Source organism: Neofelis nebulosa, chromosome 11 (genome assembly GCF_028018385.1).
Source record: "Neofelis nebulosa isolate mNeoNeb1 chromosome 11, mNeoNeb1.pri, whole genome shotgun sequence".
Classification (NCBI taxonomy): Eukaryota; Metazoa; Chordata; class Mammalia; order Carnivora; family Felidae; genus Neofelis; species Neofelis nebulosa.
In genome coordinates this window covers 78313333-78329054 of record NC_080792.1, presented here as the reverse complement: position 1 = coordinate 78329054, position 15722 = coordinate 78313333, and the positions used below count along the sequence as shown (strand labels likewise).

General features: G+C 52.1%; 1 protein-coding gene across 6 annotated transcripts in view; it reads left to right on the top strand.

Annotated features, from left to right (window-relative positions):
• WSCD2 (WSC domain containing 2) overlaps nt 1–15722 on the top strand; it is a 116417-nt gene that overhangs the window by 55231 nt on the left and 45464 nt on the right. For 5 of the 6 annotated variants that reach the window (XM_058691071.1, XM_058691066.1, XM_058691067.1 and 2 more), the window contains exon 2: nt 5899–6807. In XM_058691071.1, coding sequence (XP_058547054.1) covers nt 6429–6807 — 379 coding nt within the window. In that variant the 5' untranslated portion in view covers nt 5899–6428. Of the gene's footprint in view, nt 1–450; nt 605–5898; nt 6808–15722 lie in introns of all 6 variants that reach the window. The other variant, XM_058691068.1, reaches the window with a different exon arrangement.

The window sequence follows — 15722 nt, the reverse complement described above, 5'->3', positions numbered from 1 at the left end:
ACCACAAGGTCGTCATTTATAATGGTATTTCTTGGGCTGTTTTGTAACTTCTTTCACTTGCCAAGGGGCTGGTCCTGGAGCAAGAAGGATGAGAAGGAAGTTTGATTAAAGGAGTTGAACTTTGAGTAAACTACCTGGAGAAGAAGTGTTTGAGGGATGGTTTTCCACGTCCCCAAGCTCGGGAAGGATCCTTCCATCGGGGCTGGGATTCAGCTGAGAGGCGGAGTGGGTAAGGGGCTCTAGCTGTTCAGGGGGTCCACACGGTGTGGGCCACTGCATCACAACATTGAGATTTCGACAGTCTTGCCCTTGAATCCCTGCTCTTGTCTTGCAAGCCGTGTGCTTGGACCAGTCCCTTCATCTCTGTGAGCCGTGGCCGCCTCATCTGCAAAATGGGTGTGATCGTAACTACGTCTCATCATTATTGAGCGGTCCTGTATTGCTTTCCAGGAATCTGGACAAAGATCTACCTACAGGAGGTTCATCGTAGCATTACTTATTTATGAGGGAGGAAAACTGGAAATATTTCATAGGCCTACCGACAAGGAAAAGCTTGGATGAATCACAATATATTCCAAGTAGTTGACACACACACTAATCATTGGTAAGTAGTTTATTTCCGAGGCGGAGGGCATACTGACTCCTTTCCTTCCCTGAGTGGGGAAGAGAGACGGGGCAGGGAAGAAGCCAATACAGGGGTGTTCCAGTCCGCTACCACTGAGAGTGACTGAGGCTGAATCCCTCCGGGGAGAGTGAGGGAACCTGCATCCACACGGCCTGACATTTCATTTCTCCGGTCGCAGGGGCGAGGGGGCCCGGGGCGGTTACCCCCCCAACTCCCATTGTTGCTTCCAGGTAGCGTCTGGGAGTTGAGTCTGTGGGTGGGGCGCATACAAAATCTTTGAAAGATCTACCCAACGATTGGCAAAACCAAAAAAGGCTGACAGTGTTGAGCCACGGTGCCGATTTGGAAGAACAGGAACGCCCGTAGGCTACTGGGGGGAGTTGGTCACTGCAGCCCTTTGGAAAACACACCAGCATTTCTTAGGGCAGTCGTGAGATGTTCACACAGCAGGCCCTAGGAACACCACTCCTGGGTATAGGTGCACCCTGCGTCCCTTCTACACAGGCGTCAGGAGACGACAGGGTTGAGTGTGGCAGCAGCTGGGGAGGGGAACTCATTCTACCCCAGCCATACAGGCTAAGAACCGATGACGGAGAAGCCCTGTGAAGGCAAATAGGGTCCCTCTACCAGTAAAACAAAATGGGCGCTGGGCACACAAAACCATACACGTTCCCTATGCGTTATTACCGTTAAGAGGTAACGCTTCGGTGAAACGCGCGTAGTCCCCACACGAACCCTACGAGACAAGTAGGACTGTTTCCCCATTCTACGGATGGGGAGACTGAGGCACAGAGAGGTTAGTAAGCAGCTCACAGGGTTCTAGAGGGGATTAAATGGCACGGTGCCTGGCACATAGTAAACGCTCAACAGACACTGCTGATTTCCGATGTCCCCATTAGGCCAGCGCTAAAATTTCGTCTCTGGTCTGGGCTCCCAGTTGCTTGAAGATCCCCAGGTGTGTCCCCTGCCCAGAAGTGTGGAGATACCCAAACTTGACAAACCTGGTTTCCGGGGAGCTATTTCTTGGAGAGGCTTGGATGGTCACCGGGGTCAACTGAGGCCCTCAAGTCAAGTTCAGGGGGCTGAAGAGAGAGGGAGGGCGGGTCCCCTCCCAGGGGACCCGGGGGCCACGGGGTCGGCTCACCTCCTATTTTCCCTTCCCACAGGGTAGCTCTGCCCCACCAGTTATTTTCTTGGCAGCTCAACACCAGAAGTTCATTCTGGTGCTAAAAATAGGCTGTGTTTAGACGCTGCGAGGCTCCGGCTGGAAACACGAACCGCAGTAACCAAATGCTGCCATTCCTGCAGAGGGGGGACGTCTTGCCCTCACGGCGGTGGGAACCCCTGCCAGCCCTGGGAGGGAGGCAGGGGAGGGATCGGGTCATCCGCCACATTGAGTAGATGGGGAAACTGAGGCTCAGGGGGTTGTCATGCAAAATGGAGACGGATGGAGACTGATCGCTCATAGCACCAACTCCAGGCCTCTGGGTTGGGCATCTCACCGGACCCTCCCAGGGCCCCAGCAGGAAGACTGTGGTCGGCTCACAAGAGAAGAGTGGAGCTCACAGAGGCGCGGGCCCCTGCCCGGCTGAAGAGAGAGGGAGGGCGGGCCCCCTGCTCAGGCTCATGGATTTCTGTAAGGCTTCCTGTAAGTGACAGGACAGGGGACAGGATGCTGACAGGATTATGGCTTCCAACGTGTAACAGGCAAGTGGAGACGGGGAGGTGGAGGCCAACACGTGCCCCCTTCCCCGGGGGCATTGTCCATGTGCCATCTGTGGGCTGGGGAGAGCCATTGCTCTCACGGGTTGCTGGGAGGGAGGAGTTTGTGAGAACGTGTTTGTAAAGTCTTTGAATGCAGCATCCGGCATATAGTAGGTGTTCAATAAATGGCCTTTCATTTCATTTCCGCATTCGCTTTGGGGTTAGGATTTCTGTCTAGAGAGAGAGAAAGAGACAGAGAGAGGCTTGGGGATGGGGAGAGGATGACAGAGGGTGGTGAGAAGCAGAGAAGTCTTTGGGGTTCCCTTGGGGAGGGGGGGCTGTGGCTCATCGGGGCCCCCTGAACTCCAGGACCACCCAGAGCTGTGAAACGAAAGGCACTCCCTTCACAGAGCCCTGAGTGTCATTCTCCAGTGTTCTGGTGACAGGGTTTAGGTTTAAGCCCCCAGGGGAGGTCAGTCCCCTGACTCTTCTCACTCATTTCCTGCACCTCTTGAGGACCTGCTGTGTGCCAGATGCTGGGGCTAACACGGAGAGAGAACAAACTGGACGCCCCCACGCCCATGTTGCCCAGGTTCCAGGGTGTTCTCCCTCCGGGTGCCCTCCCTCCCAGCACTGGCAGGTGGCGTGGGTGGCTCAAGTCAGCACCGCCCCCCTGTCCCCTGGAGGAGCCCCCCTCCCCACAGTCCCTTCACTCCCCACACCACCAATGTCTCTGTCTCTTTCTGTTCCCTGCCAGCTTCTAATGAGCTCATTATCCTCTTAAAACCCATTTGGCACCCACTTAGAGAAAAGATGTGTTGAAATAGAAAAGAACAAGAAGGGAACAACAAAAAAGGACTAGACCCAGAAATATCCTCAGAGAGACAAAAAGCCACAGGGAACACAACAGCCAGAATCTCTGCCGTCTCCACGGCAGCAAATGAGCTGCTGCGGCAAATGCCTTTGAAGGCTGCTCACATGTGCCCTTGAGAGGAGTGGGGTTAGGGGGTGCTTTTCTTGAGCACCTACTGTGTGCCAGGCACTCTCCCTACATTTTTAAGTGCAGACCTCCCAGCAAATATATTTGGGGGGAGGTGTCTTGATTCTTACACCCATGTTACAGGTGAGGATCTTCATGAGAACAGGTGTCTTGACCCAGTCCCACAAGCAGGCGGGTGGAAGAGGCGGGATCTGAACCCAGGTCAGTCCACCTCCAAAGCCCATGCCCTCGTCTGCTTCTGGAAGGGCTGGTGTCCTTCTGCCCATCCCCACGATGGCTGCTGGCTTTTTCTCATCCTGGCCCAGCTGCAGAAACATCTGGCGTGTGTGTGATCTCCACGGAATACCATGGGTCACCACCCACTGCCTGGTTTAAAGTATCAGTGTGACCTTGAAACTTCAGTGCTTCCGCATGCACACAGATAGAACATAGTCCAGACTCCTGGACTTGGCATTCAAGTCCCCCCCCCCCCCCCCCGCCGCCACCAACTATGTGGCTCTGGGTAAATTACTTAATCTCTCTGAGCCTCGTTTCTCTCCTGTGTAAAATGGTTACAGATCTCCCTCATAGAAATGTTGCAAGGATTCAGAGTATGTATGTGTTCAGAGCAATGTCGGCTCTGTGAAGTGCTCAGTAAACATTAGCTATTAATTGCTGTTCTGTATCTTCTACGTACATCTCCTACAGGATTTAGCACGATCTAGTGCAGTGATTTCGTACAGTGGTGGTTTAAAGTTGCTGTCTCCCTCAGCAGACTCTGAATTCTCTGAAAGGGGGACTCTGGATTATTTATTTCGGTATCCCAAGCACACACAGTAGGCAAGCAATGCACAATTTTGGATGGATGGAAGAATGGGTAGGTGGATGGGTGGGTGAGAGCGGTATGGTTGCATGGGCTGCAGCGGTCTGGATGGATGGGTAGGTGAACGGGTGGATTAATGAACAGACTCATGGTGGATGGATGGATGGACGGGCAGGTGGATTGATGGATGGATGAAGGAATGGACAGTGGGTGGATGGAGAGATTGTGACTTGATGGGTGGGCAGGTGAACTGATGGATGGGTTAAAGCGGTGGACAGATAGACGGAGCGATGGAGAAACCCACAAAAATTTGGAGTTTTTTTTTTTTTCCACTTATCTATTCCAAGTGCCTAGCACAATAACTGCATAGTAGGTACTTAGCACTTAGTACCTGAATGAATGGGATGGCGTATGGACTACTGATGGCATCTTCCCTGAACCACAGTTAAACTCCCATGCCACTGCATTCCGGAGGGGCTGTTACCATTCAGATCAGCCATTGGCTGCCAGTTAGTCCTGTACATTGGCCAAGACTGTCACGAGGCCCCCTGCTGGTGATAACATGAAATCGCACCAGGAGCATTCGGTTTTCTAATTTGTATTCTGTTTTCCTCCTGGCTGATGATCCTTAACGTTTACTCATAAAGCGGTGCCCTCGGCCCTCCGTGCCCATCACCATGACCGGAGGGCACCTTGTTACACCTGTAGACTTCCCCTTCTACCAGAAATCTGGGCTGGAGAGGTCCAGAATCTTTGTAGTTAACCAGGTTCTCAGGTGATCATGCATCAGATGCTCCGTGGGCCACACCCTGAGGGGCCCTGTCAGACAGTGAGCAGTGTCCCTGGGAGGCTGTGGATGTGGGTTGCTGCTTCCGGGCCTATTTCTGAATCCCCAAGTGACATCTAGTCCGTGTAGGACAAAAGCCGGGTCAAAAACGCAGTGGTTAAGAGCTGTGGTTTTGCATTTGGACTGTCCTGGGTTCAATTCCCAAGTCGACCGCTCACTGGCTGTGCGGCCTCAGGTTCCTCATCTGTGAAGTGGGGAAATTGTTCCTCCCCTAGGAACCCTGGGAAGACCATGTGAGCTAACGCATGTAGGGGGCTCGGCACAGAGCTGGGCGGACTGTAGGTGCTAAATAAATGCCGAGTGATGGCTATGTCGCTAAATCAGATTTCTTTTCCTTTTCTTCCTTGGGTAGAGGAGAGGGGCTGTGGCTTTGATCTCTCCCACTGGAATGTGAGCCCCGTGAAGGAAGGGACTTGGTCTCTCTGCTTCATGGCTTTATGTCCGGCGCTTAGGACAGTACCTGCTACATAGTGGGGCTCGCTAAGCATTTGCTGGAACAACAGCAACAAAAAAGAATGAATTTGATCTGGTTCCGAATCAGCCAGGTCCAGCAGGCAATTCGGCAGGGACCCTAGGAAGTACTTTTTAGGCTTAAAATAATTCACATATCAGTGTACGTTTGACAAATATATAGGAAACGTGGGCCCTAAGAACTTGCGCTTGTCCGAGGTAAAGTGTGTCCGAAAATGAGGGCCCAGGAGGAGACAGGCCCCCAAATTCCCACTTTGGCTTACAGAAAAAGGCAGGTGTTCTAGAAGACCCGGGACTGGGCCTCCATCCAAGCACTTGCTGGGTGCTTCAGGCCATTGGTTCCCTCCCTTCCTGGGGGCTCTGCATTCGTGGTGAGAAGGCTTAAGAACGCTTTGAGCTCTGGCCTCCGTGAGGTGGCTTCTTAAGCCCGTGTCCGTGCTGTTTTGCAGGTGGCAGTCCTGAGCCCTAATGCGTGAGCAGATGGAAACCCGGCAGCCTCTGTTTCCACGAGGTGGATACACTGATCGTGGCCCCCAGCTGGGAAAGGGGCCAGAAAATGGCCCTCGGTGAAAGAATCCAGCCCTGACAGGCCGGAAGAGCCAAGAAAAGGCGCAGAGTGAGCTGCAGTGCTGGTGACCGACAGAATCCTCCTGCGACTGCCATTATCCAAGTTCTTTGGGAGCTTTCTGACGTGAGGAACAAGATGTAGGAAAATGGGACTGACTCCTGGGTGTGGGGTCCCTTCTGTGGCTCCGGGAAGCTCACCTTGACCTCAGGAGGGCTCCATTCTCTTGGCATCAGCCAAGCATCACCTTTGCGGAAGGAATAAGACTGCAGACCCCCAGGGATTCCATCCCGAAGGGAAGTTTCGGGAACGCAGCCCCCCTCCATCCCCTTCCTGAAACCCCCCCCCCCCTCCCCCCCCCCCCCCCCCCCCCACCAGCCAAGCCCCAGCGAGCCAGTCCGGAATGATCCTGCTATGGCCAAGCTCTGGTTCAAATTCCAGCGGTACTTCCGCAGGAAGCCTGTGCGTTTCTTTACCTTCCTGGTGCTCTACCTGACGGCCGGGAGCCTGGTCTTCCTTCACTCTGGCTTCGTGGGCCAGCCCGCCATCTCCCAGAGCCAGGCCAGCCCCGCCGCGGGGGTCCAGGCTGAAGGCGCTGAGCTGCCCTTCTTGGGTGACCTGCATCTGGGCAGAGGCTTCCGGGACACGGGTGAAGCCTCGAACATTGCCCGCAGGTACGGACCCTGGTTCAAGGGCAAGGACGGGAGCGAGAGGGCCAAGCTGGGTGACTACGGTGGAGCCTGGAGCCGAGCCCTCAAGGGGAGGATCGTCCGGGAGAAGGAGGAGGAGCGAGGTAAGAGGGGCAGACAGGGAAGGTGGCCAAGGGGAAGGGAGGGGGTGAGAAGAATACAGTAACCGCCACCAGGTTTCAGCGTTGAATAGGAACCAGCTGCCATATAGTCACGGCTGTAGACGTGCCCGGGGGTTCGCTCTCATCCCCGTTTCAGAGGAGAAATTTGAAGCCCAGAGAAATAGCCTGCCCAAGGTCACACAGCTTGTAAACAGCCAGGCGTGGACTTGAACACCTACATCTGCCAGAGTTCAAAGTCTGACATTTCCTCGCAGCCTTTTTTAGTCTTGTTAAATAAATACACATGGACATTGAAACAGCATCTGCTGAGCACTTACGATGTGCCAGGTACTTAAGCACTTTAATGTGTATCGAATTGTTACCACAACTCTGTAGAAGGTGCTGTTATTCCCATTTTAAGGATGAGGAAACCGAGGCACCAAGAGCCCACGGTGACATAGCTAGTCAGTGGCATTGCCCGTGAGAAGGCTCAGGAACTCTGTGAGCTGTGGCTTCCACGGCATGCCGTGGCTCTGCTGTACCGTGTTGCCTGTCGGCCCATCTTGACCGATCTCTTGGTGATGGCAGTTGGAGGGCATCGTTGCCCTGGAGGTATTTCCTCGCATTTTCTTAGCCTTTCAGTCGAAAAAGGCTTTCTTCTGTGAGCGCGTTACCTTACTCGGTTTCCACTATACCTCATGAACAAGGGGTGTGACCCTCCACCCAGGTAACAGATGTGGAAACTGAGGCTTGGTGAAGGGAGACACTTGCCCAGGGCCGTACAGCTGGAGAGAGGCACATCTGGCCTGAACGCTTGGCCCCTGGACCGTCTTCCAGAGTCTGCCGATGTCCGCCCGACTGACCAGCATGCGGGGGAGGAGCCCGCAACCCTGCAGTTCCTGAGATGAACACACATGGCATGTTTTGGGAATCCAGGCCAGATGGTTTGGGAGGATCCAGCACCAATCAGGACAGAAGGAAAACCTCCCCAGCCTTTGTGTTCCCTGCCATATATCACACTTCTGCTGTGATTCAGCTCATGGAAAACCCCTTCTTCCGCCATGGAGGGAAGCGGGATTAGTGGCACGGACTCACACAGGGGAGCACCTCGTTCCCCGGCTTCAGTCCCACCCTGTACTGGGCTCAGGAGCCATCCAGGGGACCCCACCTTCCCACGCTCGGGGATCTCCTAGAATTCTGCTTCTTTAAGAACCCGGCGTTCACAGGGAGGTGGAAGAGAGTGTGGGACGTGGCAGAACAGATTGGGGGACTTGGATTCATGTTCCACTTCTGTCCCAACCAGCCATGTGGCCCAGGCAAATAGTTTCACTTTCTCATGACTCAGTTTTGCTGTTTGTAAAATGGGGATAACGACCCCTCCCTTCTGGGCGTCTCCTGAGAGCTCACTGGGACACTGGTTAGGAAAGTACCCAGCACAGTGCTTGGCACGTTGTGGGTCTTAGAGGTGATCAGGAAGTCCTCGTGGATCTGCTGGCGGGAGGGACCCCATCTTCTTGGTCCAGGTGAGGTACGAGGTGCTACACAGAATGGAGAAATTGTGAAGTGGCTTCTCTTCACCCACCCAGCTGTATCTCTCCCTAGCCACTCTGAACTCCTAGTAGTTTACAAATCCCAAAGTTCGTCACAAGCCTGCACCTTAGGATATGCTCTTACCCCACCTAGGATAAATTCCAGAGCCCCCTGTTATGGCCACCGCTCCAAACTTATCTTGTAGGGCTCTGCATGCCACCCCACCCCCCCTGCCACCCGCACCACCACACCCTGCCCCACTGTCCTTCTTGCCATTCGCTGAATGTGCCAAGCCTGTTCCTACCATAGGGTCTTTGTATAACCAGTTTCTTCTATCTGGGATGCTCTTCTTCCGTATCCTTGCATGGCTCCCTTCCTCCCTTCCTTTGGGTCCCCAGTCAAACCTCACCTTCTGAGAGAGGCCTTCCTAACTAACTAAAACAGCCCCACTTTGTACCTGGTCACAACCATATTTCCTGGTTTTATTTTTGTCACAGACCTTACCATCATCTGAAAGCGTCTTGTTTACCTGTTTCTTCCTTGTTTGTAGTCCGCCTCCCCTACCAGACTGTCAGTGCCATGAGGGCAGAAACGTTGCCTCTCCTATTTCCCCCAGTCTCTTCATTCAGCACCAGGGACAGCACCCGGCACAGAGCCAGTGCTCAATAAATACTCGTCTCAATACTTGCGGAATGAAGGAATGATGGGATGGACACATGAATGAATGACCCTTCCTCTGTCTGGAGTGCCTCCAAGGGTCAACGCCACTCTTCCTTCTGCTCTCAGCTTAGCTCGCCTCCTGGAAATTGTCCCTGACCCCCCACCTAGTATGGTCCCTATCAGGGCCATTAGGTGAATGGTGATCACCTGTGCTTTTGAGGTCCCGGATGGAGTGGGGTTGGAGTGGTGCGTCGATAACCAACAACACTCACAACACCTCCCGTTTGTTGTGAGAATAAACTGTCACAGCCACTTCTACCAGAAATGACTGCCATTTCTTGAACACCTACTCTACGCCAGCCGCTGTCCTTTTTGCTCTTCACGTATTTGAATGGAAGGATCTATGGAAAATGCTTATCGCATCTCCTGGTTCATGATTCTAGGTCACTTAATAGTGACCTGGTAGTGAGTTACTATCAGTAGAAGTAATAATAGCTACTGTCTATTGAGTGATCATTATGGGCTGGACCATGTTTGTTGTAAGACCTTCATTGCTTTAATTACCACCCAACTCAGAGAGTTAGACACTATTGTTATTTTCTTTCACAAATAGGAAAATCTTAAACTCAGAAACGCAGGCTACCCGGGTAGAAGTGAGGAACTGAGATCTGAAACAAGATTCATTTAATTCCAAAGCTTGCAGGCCGCCTCCTATGCCACGCTCACCCCTCTGCCCCTGGAAATCTTATGTATTTTTATAAAATGTAAAGAGAGAAGCAAGAGAAAATAAGAAAGATGCCCGCAGCCTAGAGCTCACAGCAGGCAGCCTTCGGAATCAGGCGGCGTTATTAAGAAAACACAAATCCAGCCTGTCCTTGATTAACTTATTCAGAGTTCAGCGAGGAAAGACAACGTATTAGATTAACTCTAATAAAAACGAACGCTTCTCTGACCTGACGCTGAACACATTTGGTTTTTCTCTGAAGCTGGCAAGGGCTCTGCTTGATGCAGTGATGCGGGACTTCAGCTGTAAACGATTCAGAGCCCATCACGGGCCAGGAGGGGCGGGAGGAGCTGCCTCCGGGCTAGAGGTGGGGCTGGGGCTGGGTGGGAAGTCCACTCTGAGGTGGAGCGACACCTACTATGTGCCATGCACCTTGCTGGGTCCTTGACCTCCCCCGGCCTTGGGAGAGCCTGTGCTTTAAGCAGCCAAATCAGGGTGCACCTTCCAATTCTGCAGCTTGCTGACTGTGCAGCTTTGGGCAGGTCACTTCACCTCTCTGAGCCTCAGTTTCCTCTTGGGGATAAGTCCATGAGTAGATGGCTGTCGTGATGATTGTATAAGACAAATCGATCATGTGCTAAGTGCCAGGCACTCTCCCAAGTCCTTTGCATCTCTTATATCACATAATTTTCATAGCAACCCAGTGAGGTCACTATTATTAACTCCATCTTGTAGGGAGGAAACTGAGGCACAGAGAGGTTAAGTAACTTGCCCAAGGTTGTTCAAGCTGGAGGAGGGGGCAAACTACTAATTGAACCCTGGTGGTTTGAGTCTTACACCTGAACCTTAACCATCATATCACCTCACTTCTCGGGGCACAGGAAGCGCTCGGCTCAGAGGCTGGCACACAGTAAGCACTTAATACGTGCCAGCTGTTGTCATCAATATCGTAATTCTGCAGAAGAAAATGCAGAAGCATACAGGTGATGTGGCCTGCCTGAGGTGACACAGCCAGTCACAGGCAGAGCCAGAAGCCAAATCCAGTTTGATTTTGAAGTCCGAACATGAAGGACTTGGGGGAGGGTCAGTCCGTATTCTTGGAAGGAACGTCCGGGCACTCGCTCCCCATCTTCTCCAGCTGAAGATGCTCTTGCTGCAGGTGTCGAGGGTCTGGTCTACGTCAGGGACTGTGCATCCAGATCCTCAGCTTCACATCAAGCAGGAATTTGAGCCCCGTTCACAGATGGGGCTCAACAGAAACTCAGAGAGGTTAAGTGATTCAGTCAGTGTCACACAGCTGCTAAGAGGCAGAGCAGACTCCAGCCCAATTCTGTCTGAGTCTAAAGCTCTTACTCTTTTTTTAAAAAAATTTTAAAATCTTTATTTGTTTTTGAGAGAGACAGAGTGCGAGCGGGGGAGGAGCAGAGAGAGAGAGAGGGAGACACAGAATCTGAAGCAGGCTCCAGGCTCCGAGCTGTCAGCACAGAGCCTGAGGCGGGGCTCGAACTCATGAACCACAGGTTCACGACCTGAGCTGAAGTCGGACGCTTAACCGACTGAGCCACCCAGGGGCCCCAAAAGCTCTTATTCTTAGCCACTGAGCTATATAATCTCTAACTCCGTCAATCCATCCATCCATCCTGTTATTTATCACATGCCTACTATGTGCCCTGCCCAGTGCTAGGAGGTGGAGACACAGGAATGATCCAACACGGCTTTCCCCTCTAAGGAACATTCACAGCCCCTGGGGGAAGACAGGCAAGTAAAACCATAAGTTGTATGTTCAAAAAATAATTTTTCCTAATTCTCAAAATCATCCATGTTCATTGTAGAAGAATGAAAATGTATAGAAAGAGATCAAAATAAAAATGGCCCAGAGCCTCATCTACCAGCAGCACAATCAACACTGTTGGTGTCTTACCTTCCTGTCTCTCTCTTTTTTTTAAATGTTTATTTTTGAGAGAGAGAGAGAGAGAGAGAGAGAGTGGGGGAGGGGCAGAAAGAGAGAGACACACACAGAATCCGAAGCAGGTTCCAGGCTCCGAGCTGTCAGCACAGAGCCCGATGTGGGGCTCAAACCCACAAACTGCGAGATCATGACCTGAGCTGAAGTCGGACACCTAACCGACTGAGCCACCCAGGCGCCCCTCTGTCTCTTTCTTTCATGTGCGTATTTCCAAAGCACATATTTTGTTTCTACATATATATAGCGTCGTATCTTGCCTTCCCCCCATGACAGCACCTTTTCATTGTGTTAAAAGTTCTACGATAAGTCTAAGTTTTTTCTAATTTGAAAAAGTAAATTTTCCAGTACCTGGAAAATGGTTTACAAAAGCGTTGTGGTAGGGTGGGACAGGGCATCTGGGATCCCAAGGGAGGGATCCCATTCAGCCATGGGGGTGTATCATGGCTGCCTTCCTGGAGGAGGAGATTATGGAGCTGAGTCTGTAGTATCTGTATGCTTTGACCAAAGTGAAAGATGCATCCCTTCTGCCCCACAGAAGCCCACGTACGAGCAGAAAATTTCATTATCTGCGCCAGGAAACCCAGAAAGCACTGGAGTGGGTCATCTTGAAGGATGGAGAATCCAGGATGGTGGAGAAAAGAACTCTTCCTTGAGTTTCTTGAGTTTCTTGCCGATCCTGGTGCTAAGGCTCCGTGAATAGATTAATCCTGTTTATAGTCCGTTTTAACAGTATCCCTTGTATTAGTGTCCCAGGGCTGTGGTAACAGAGTACCTCAGAGCAACAGAAATGTGTTCTCTCGCAGTTCTGGGGGCCAGAAGTTCAAAATCGAGATGGCAGCAGGGGCGTGCACTCTCGAAGACACCAAGGGAGAACCCGTTCCATGCCTTTCCCCTGGCTTCTGGCGTCACCAGCAACTGTGGCCATTCCTTGGCTTGCTTCAGCAAAACTCCAGCCTCTGTCTCTATTTTCACATGCATCCTCCTTGTGGCTCTGTCTTCAGATGGCCATCTTTTTATAAAGACACCAGTCACAGTGATTGCCCTGCCCCCACTCCGACATGCCCTCATACCTTAACAGATCGCATCCGCAGTGACCCTATTTCCAAATAAGGTCGCACACTGAGCTTCTGAGCTTAGGACTTCAACCTGTCTTTTAATCTACTGATTTTTGGTTGGTGGCGGCAGGTGGGGGGAGGGGGACACAGTTCAACCCAGATCACCTCTTTCTTATTCCCACTTCCCAGGCAAGAGAACGGTACCTCCAAGAGCTTGAGTCACACCGCAAGGCCACCGCAGTGTCAGGATTGGAACCCCCATCTGGTTGACTCGAGGGCTGGCTGTCTTCTAGCACAGCGTAATGCCTCCTGTTTGTGAATCTACTCACAAACAGTAAATCAGAGAAATACAAAGCAGTGTATGTTTAGTTATCCTTCTAACAGATTACTTTTGTTGAAGAGAGCAAAATTTCCTGAAAGGGCAGATAAATTGAAGCAAAAGAAAGAAAACGAAAAGAAAGGGGAAGGGGAAGGGAAGGAAGGGAAAGGGAAGGGAAAGGGAAGGGAAGGAAAAGAAAAACCCCACAGTCGGGAGTGCTCTTTTCCAGATGCCTGTGCTCTCCCGGGCTCACCCCTCACTGGTTCCTGTGCTGGAGATAAATGGGACAGCTGGGGACGACTCTGCCATTTCAGCGATATTTGGATAGCTGCGGAGATGAGTTGATAGATTGTGTGAACTCAGTCATTTATCCCCCCTCGAGTGGCCTGTGATTTTCTCCCTGTTTTGCATACCTAACCTCCCCCCACATCTCGGGGGAGATTCTGCCGCCACAGCAGGATTTGAAGGCAAGGTGCTGGCTGAAGCAGGTTGGCGACAAGTGCACTGATGAGGTCAGCAGGGTGACAGATGCCAGGGGTGGGGATGGCCGTTGTGTTGGCCACAGCCTGTGCCGAAGGGTCTGTGGGGGAAGGAGGAACGAGCCCTTGCCAAGGACGGGAAGGAAACTGATTCAGTGTCCATTTCCTGACCCGTGGAGCTCAGCCAGTTCATCAGGTCACAGCGTGTGACACGCCTGTGTTTCTCCAGGACGTTAAGGAGAGACTGTGTCTCTTTCCCCCACTTCCTGTTGACAGATGAGGAAACGGAGGATTGTCTGTTCCTCTAAAAAGGCTTTGAGCCCCTGTTGTGCGAGACATCGAACACTGATGTCTGGCCTGGAGGGGAGGACAGAGAGCGGGTGGTACAGCATTTAAAATCCCACGCTTTGAGGCAGATGGCCCTCAGGTCAGATCCCAGCCGGCTTCCGAGGGACCCTCTCTCTCCCACCCTCCCCTGGGCGCTCTCTCTGGTGGGGACAGAAGCGTCCTCCTCCCAAGCCGAGACTTGCTGTGGCACATGGGAAGGGGCGGCTTTGGCACAGACAGGCATGGGCGTAGGTGGATTCGGGCACCTTAGCTGGAGTATTGATACGTGAGTGCTACACTGGTGGCGAGGGCCAAAAACCCGTCCTGAACCAGCTGAAGCTAAAGAAGGACACGCATTGTGTCTTGTCAACCAGCTGCAGAAGGGACTGGAGTTTCAAAGGAGCGATTTGTGCCCTTTCTCTCTCTCTGACTTTTCATCTCCACTTGCCTCTGCCTTCGCTGCACCTCCCCAAACAGACAGGCTTTGGTGCCAGGGACCGTGGCTTCGTAGCTCTGGGCTTACGGGCTGCCGACGACATAACCCAGGGGAAACAGATTGCTCTCTCCTGTCTTTGATCTGTGAGAATCCAAAGTGTGGGCCGCGTGCCCTTTCCCGGAGCAATCGATCAGTCACTGGCTGGTGGGAGGGACAATGTAATTGGCGGGTAAGGTCTATTAATAGAAAACCAGGAAGAGGGGGCCCTTTGAAGATGCAGACAGTATCGTTACACTCCAGAGTGGACACGCGCCTGTACCTGCGCGTATACACGCTCACTGGTGTGACTGATTATAAAAATTTCATCTAGCACGATCCACCGCCCCACATACAGCCAAACGCCCCTGCCCTCGCCCTTAGGTGAGACCACCCTTAGCCACAGCACATCCAGCTTCAAGCCCGGCCTATCTGGGGCTCTAGCATTTCTCTGAGTCAGCCCTCAGTGTGGCTTTTAGCGATCTTGGGCCAAAAGGAAGTGGACCCTCCCCCCGTGTGAAAGGGCTGGAGAAGAGACCCGGGCTTAAATTTCAAGCGAGACCCTTACAGGGTGTCAGCACCTGGGCAGATTCCATAGCTTCTAATTCTACTGAGCAAAGAGGAGGAACAGAAGTAACGTCAATGGCGAGCAGTCAGAACATACCCCATGTGCCAAAACTCCAGACTCGCTTCAAAGGCAGGCAGGTGTGACGGTCATTGGAATTAGTTTCCTCATCTAGAAAATGAGTTCACAAGTGTGTGACAATATTAATTTTAAAAGATAGTGCTAAGCGAAGTAAGGTAGTCAGAGAAAGACACCATATGATTTCACTCATACGTGGCATTTGAGAAACGAAAGGTCAAAGGGAAAAAAAAGGAGACAGAAGCAAACCAAGAAACCGAGTCTTAACTACAGAGAATAAACGGATCGTACCAGAGGGGAGTGGGTAGAGGGATGGGCGAAATAGGGGATTGGGGACCAAGAGGACACTTGTCACGATGAGCAGTGAGTATATGTACAGATTTGTTGAATCAGGGGCACCTGGGTGGCTCAGTCCGTTAAGCGTCCAACTCTTAATCTCGGCGTAGGTCTTGATCTTAGGGTTGTGGGTTCAAGTCCTGTGTTGGGCTCCCCACTGGGCATAAAGCCTACTTTTAAAAAAGGGGGTGGGGAACGCCACCCGGGTGGCTCAGTCGGTTAAGTGTCTGACTTAATTTCTGCTCAGGTCATGCCCTCACGGTTCTTGAGGCCAAGCCCCATGTTGGGCTCTTTGTGGACAGCACAGAGCCTGCTTGGGATTCTCACTCTCCCCCTCTCTCTGCTCCTCTCCACTCGCGTGCTCTCTCTCTCTCTCTCAAAACAAATAAGTAAACTTAAAAAAAAAA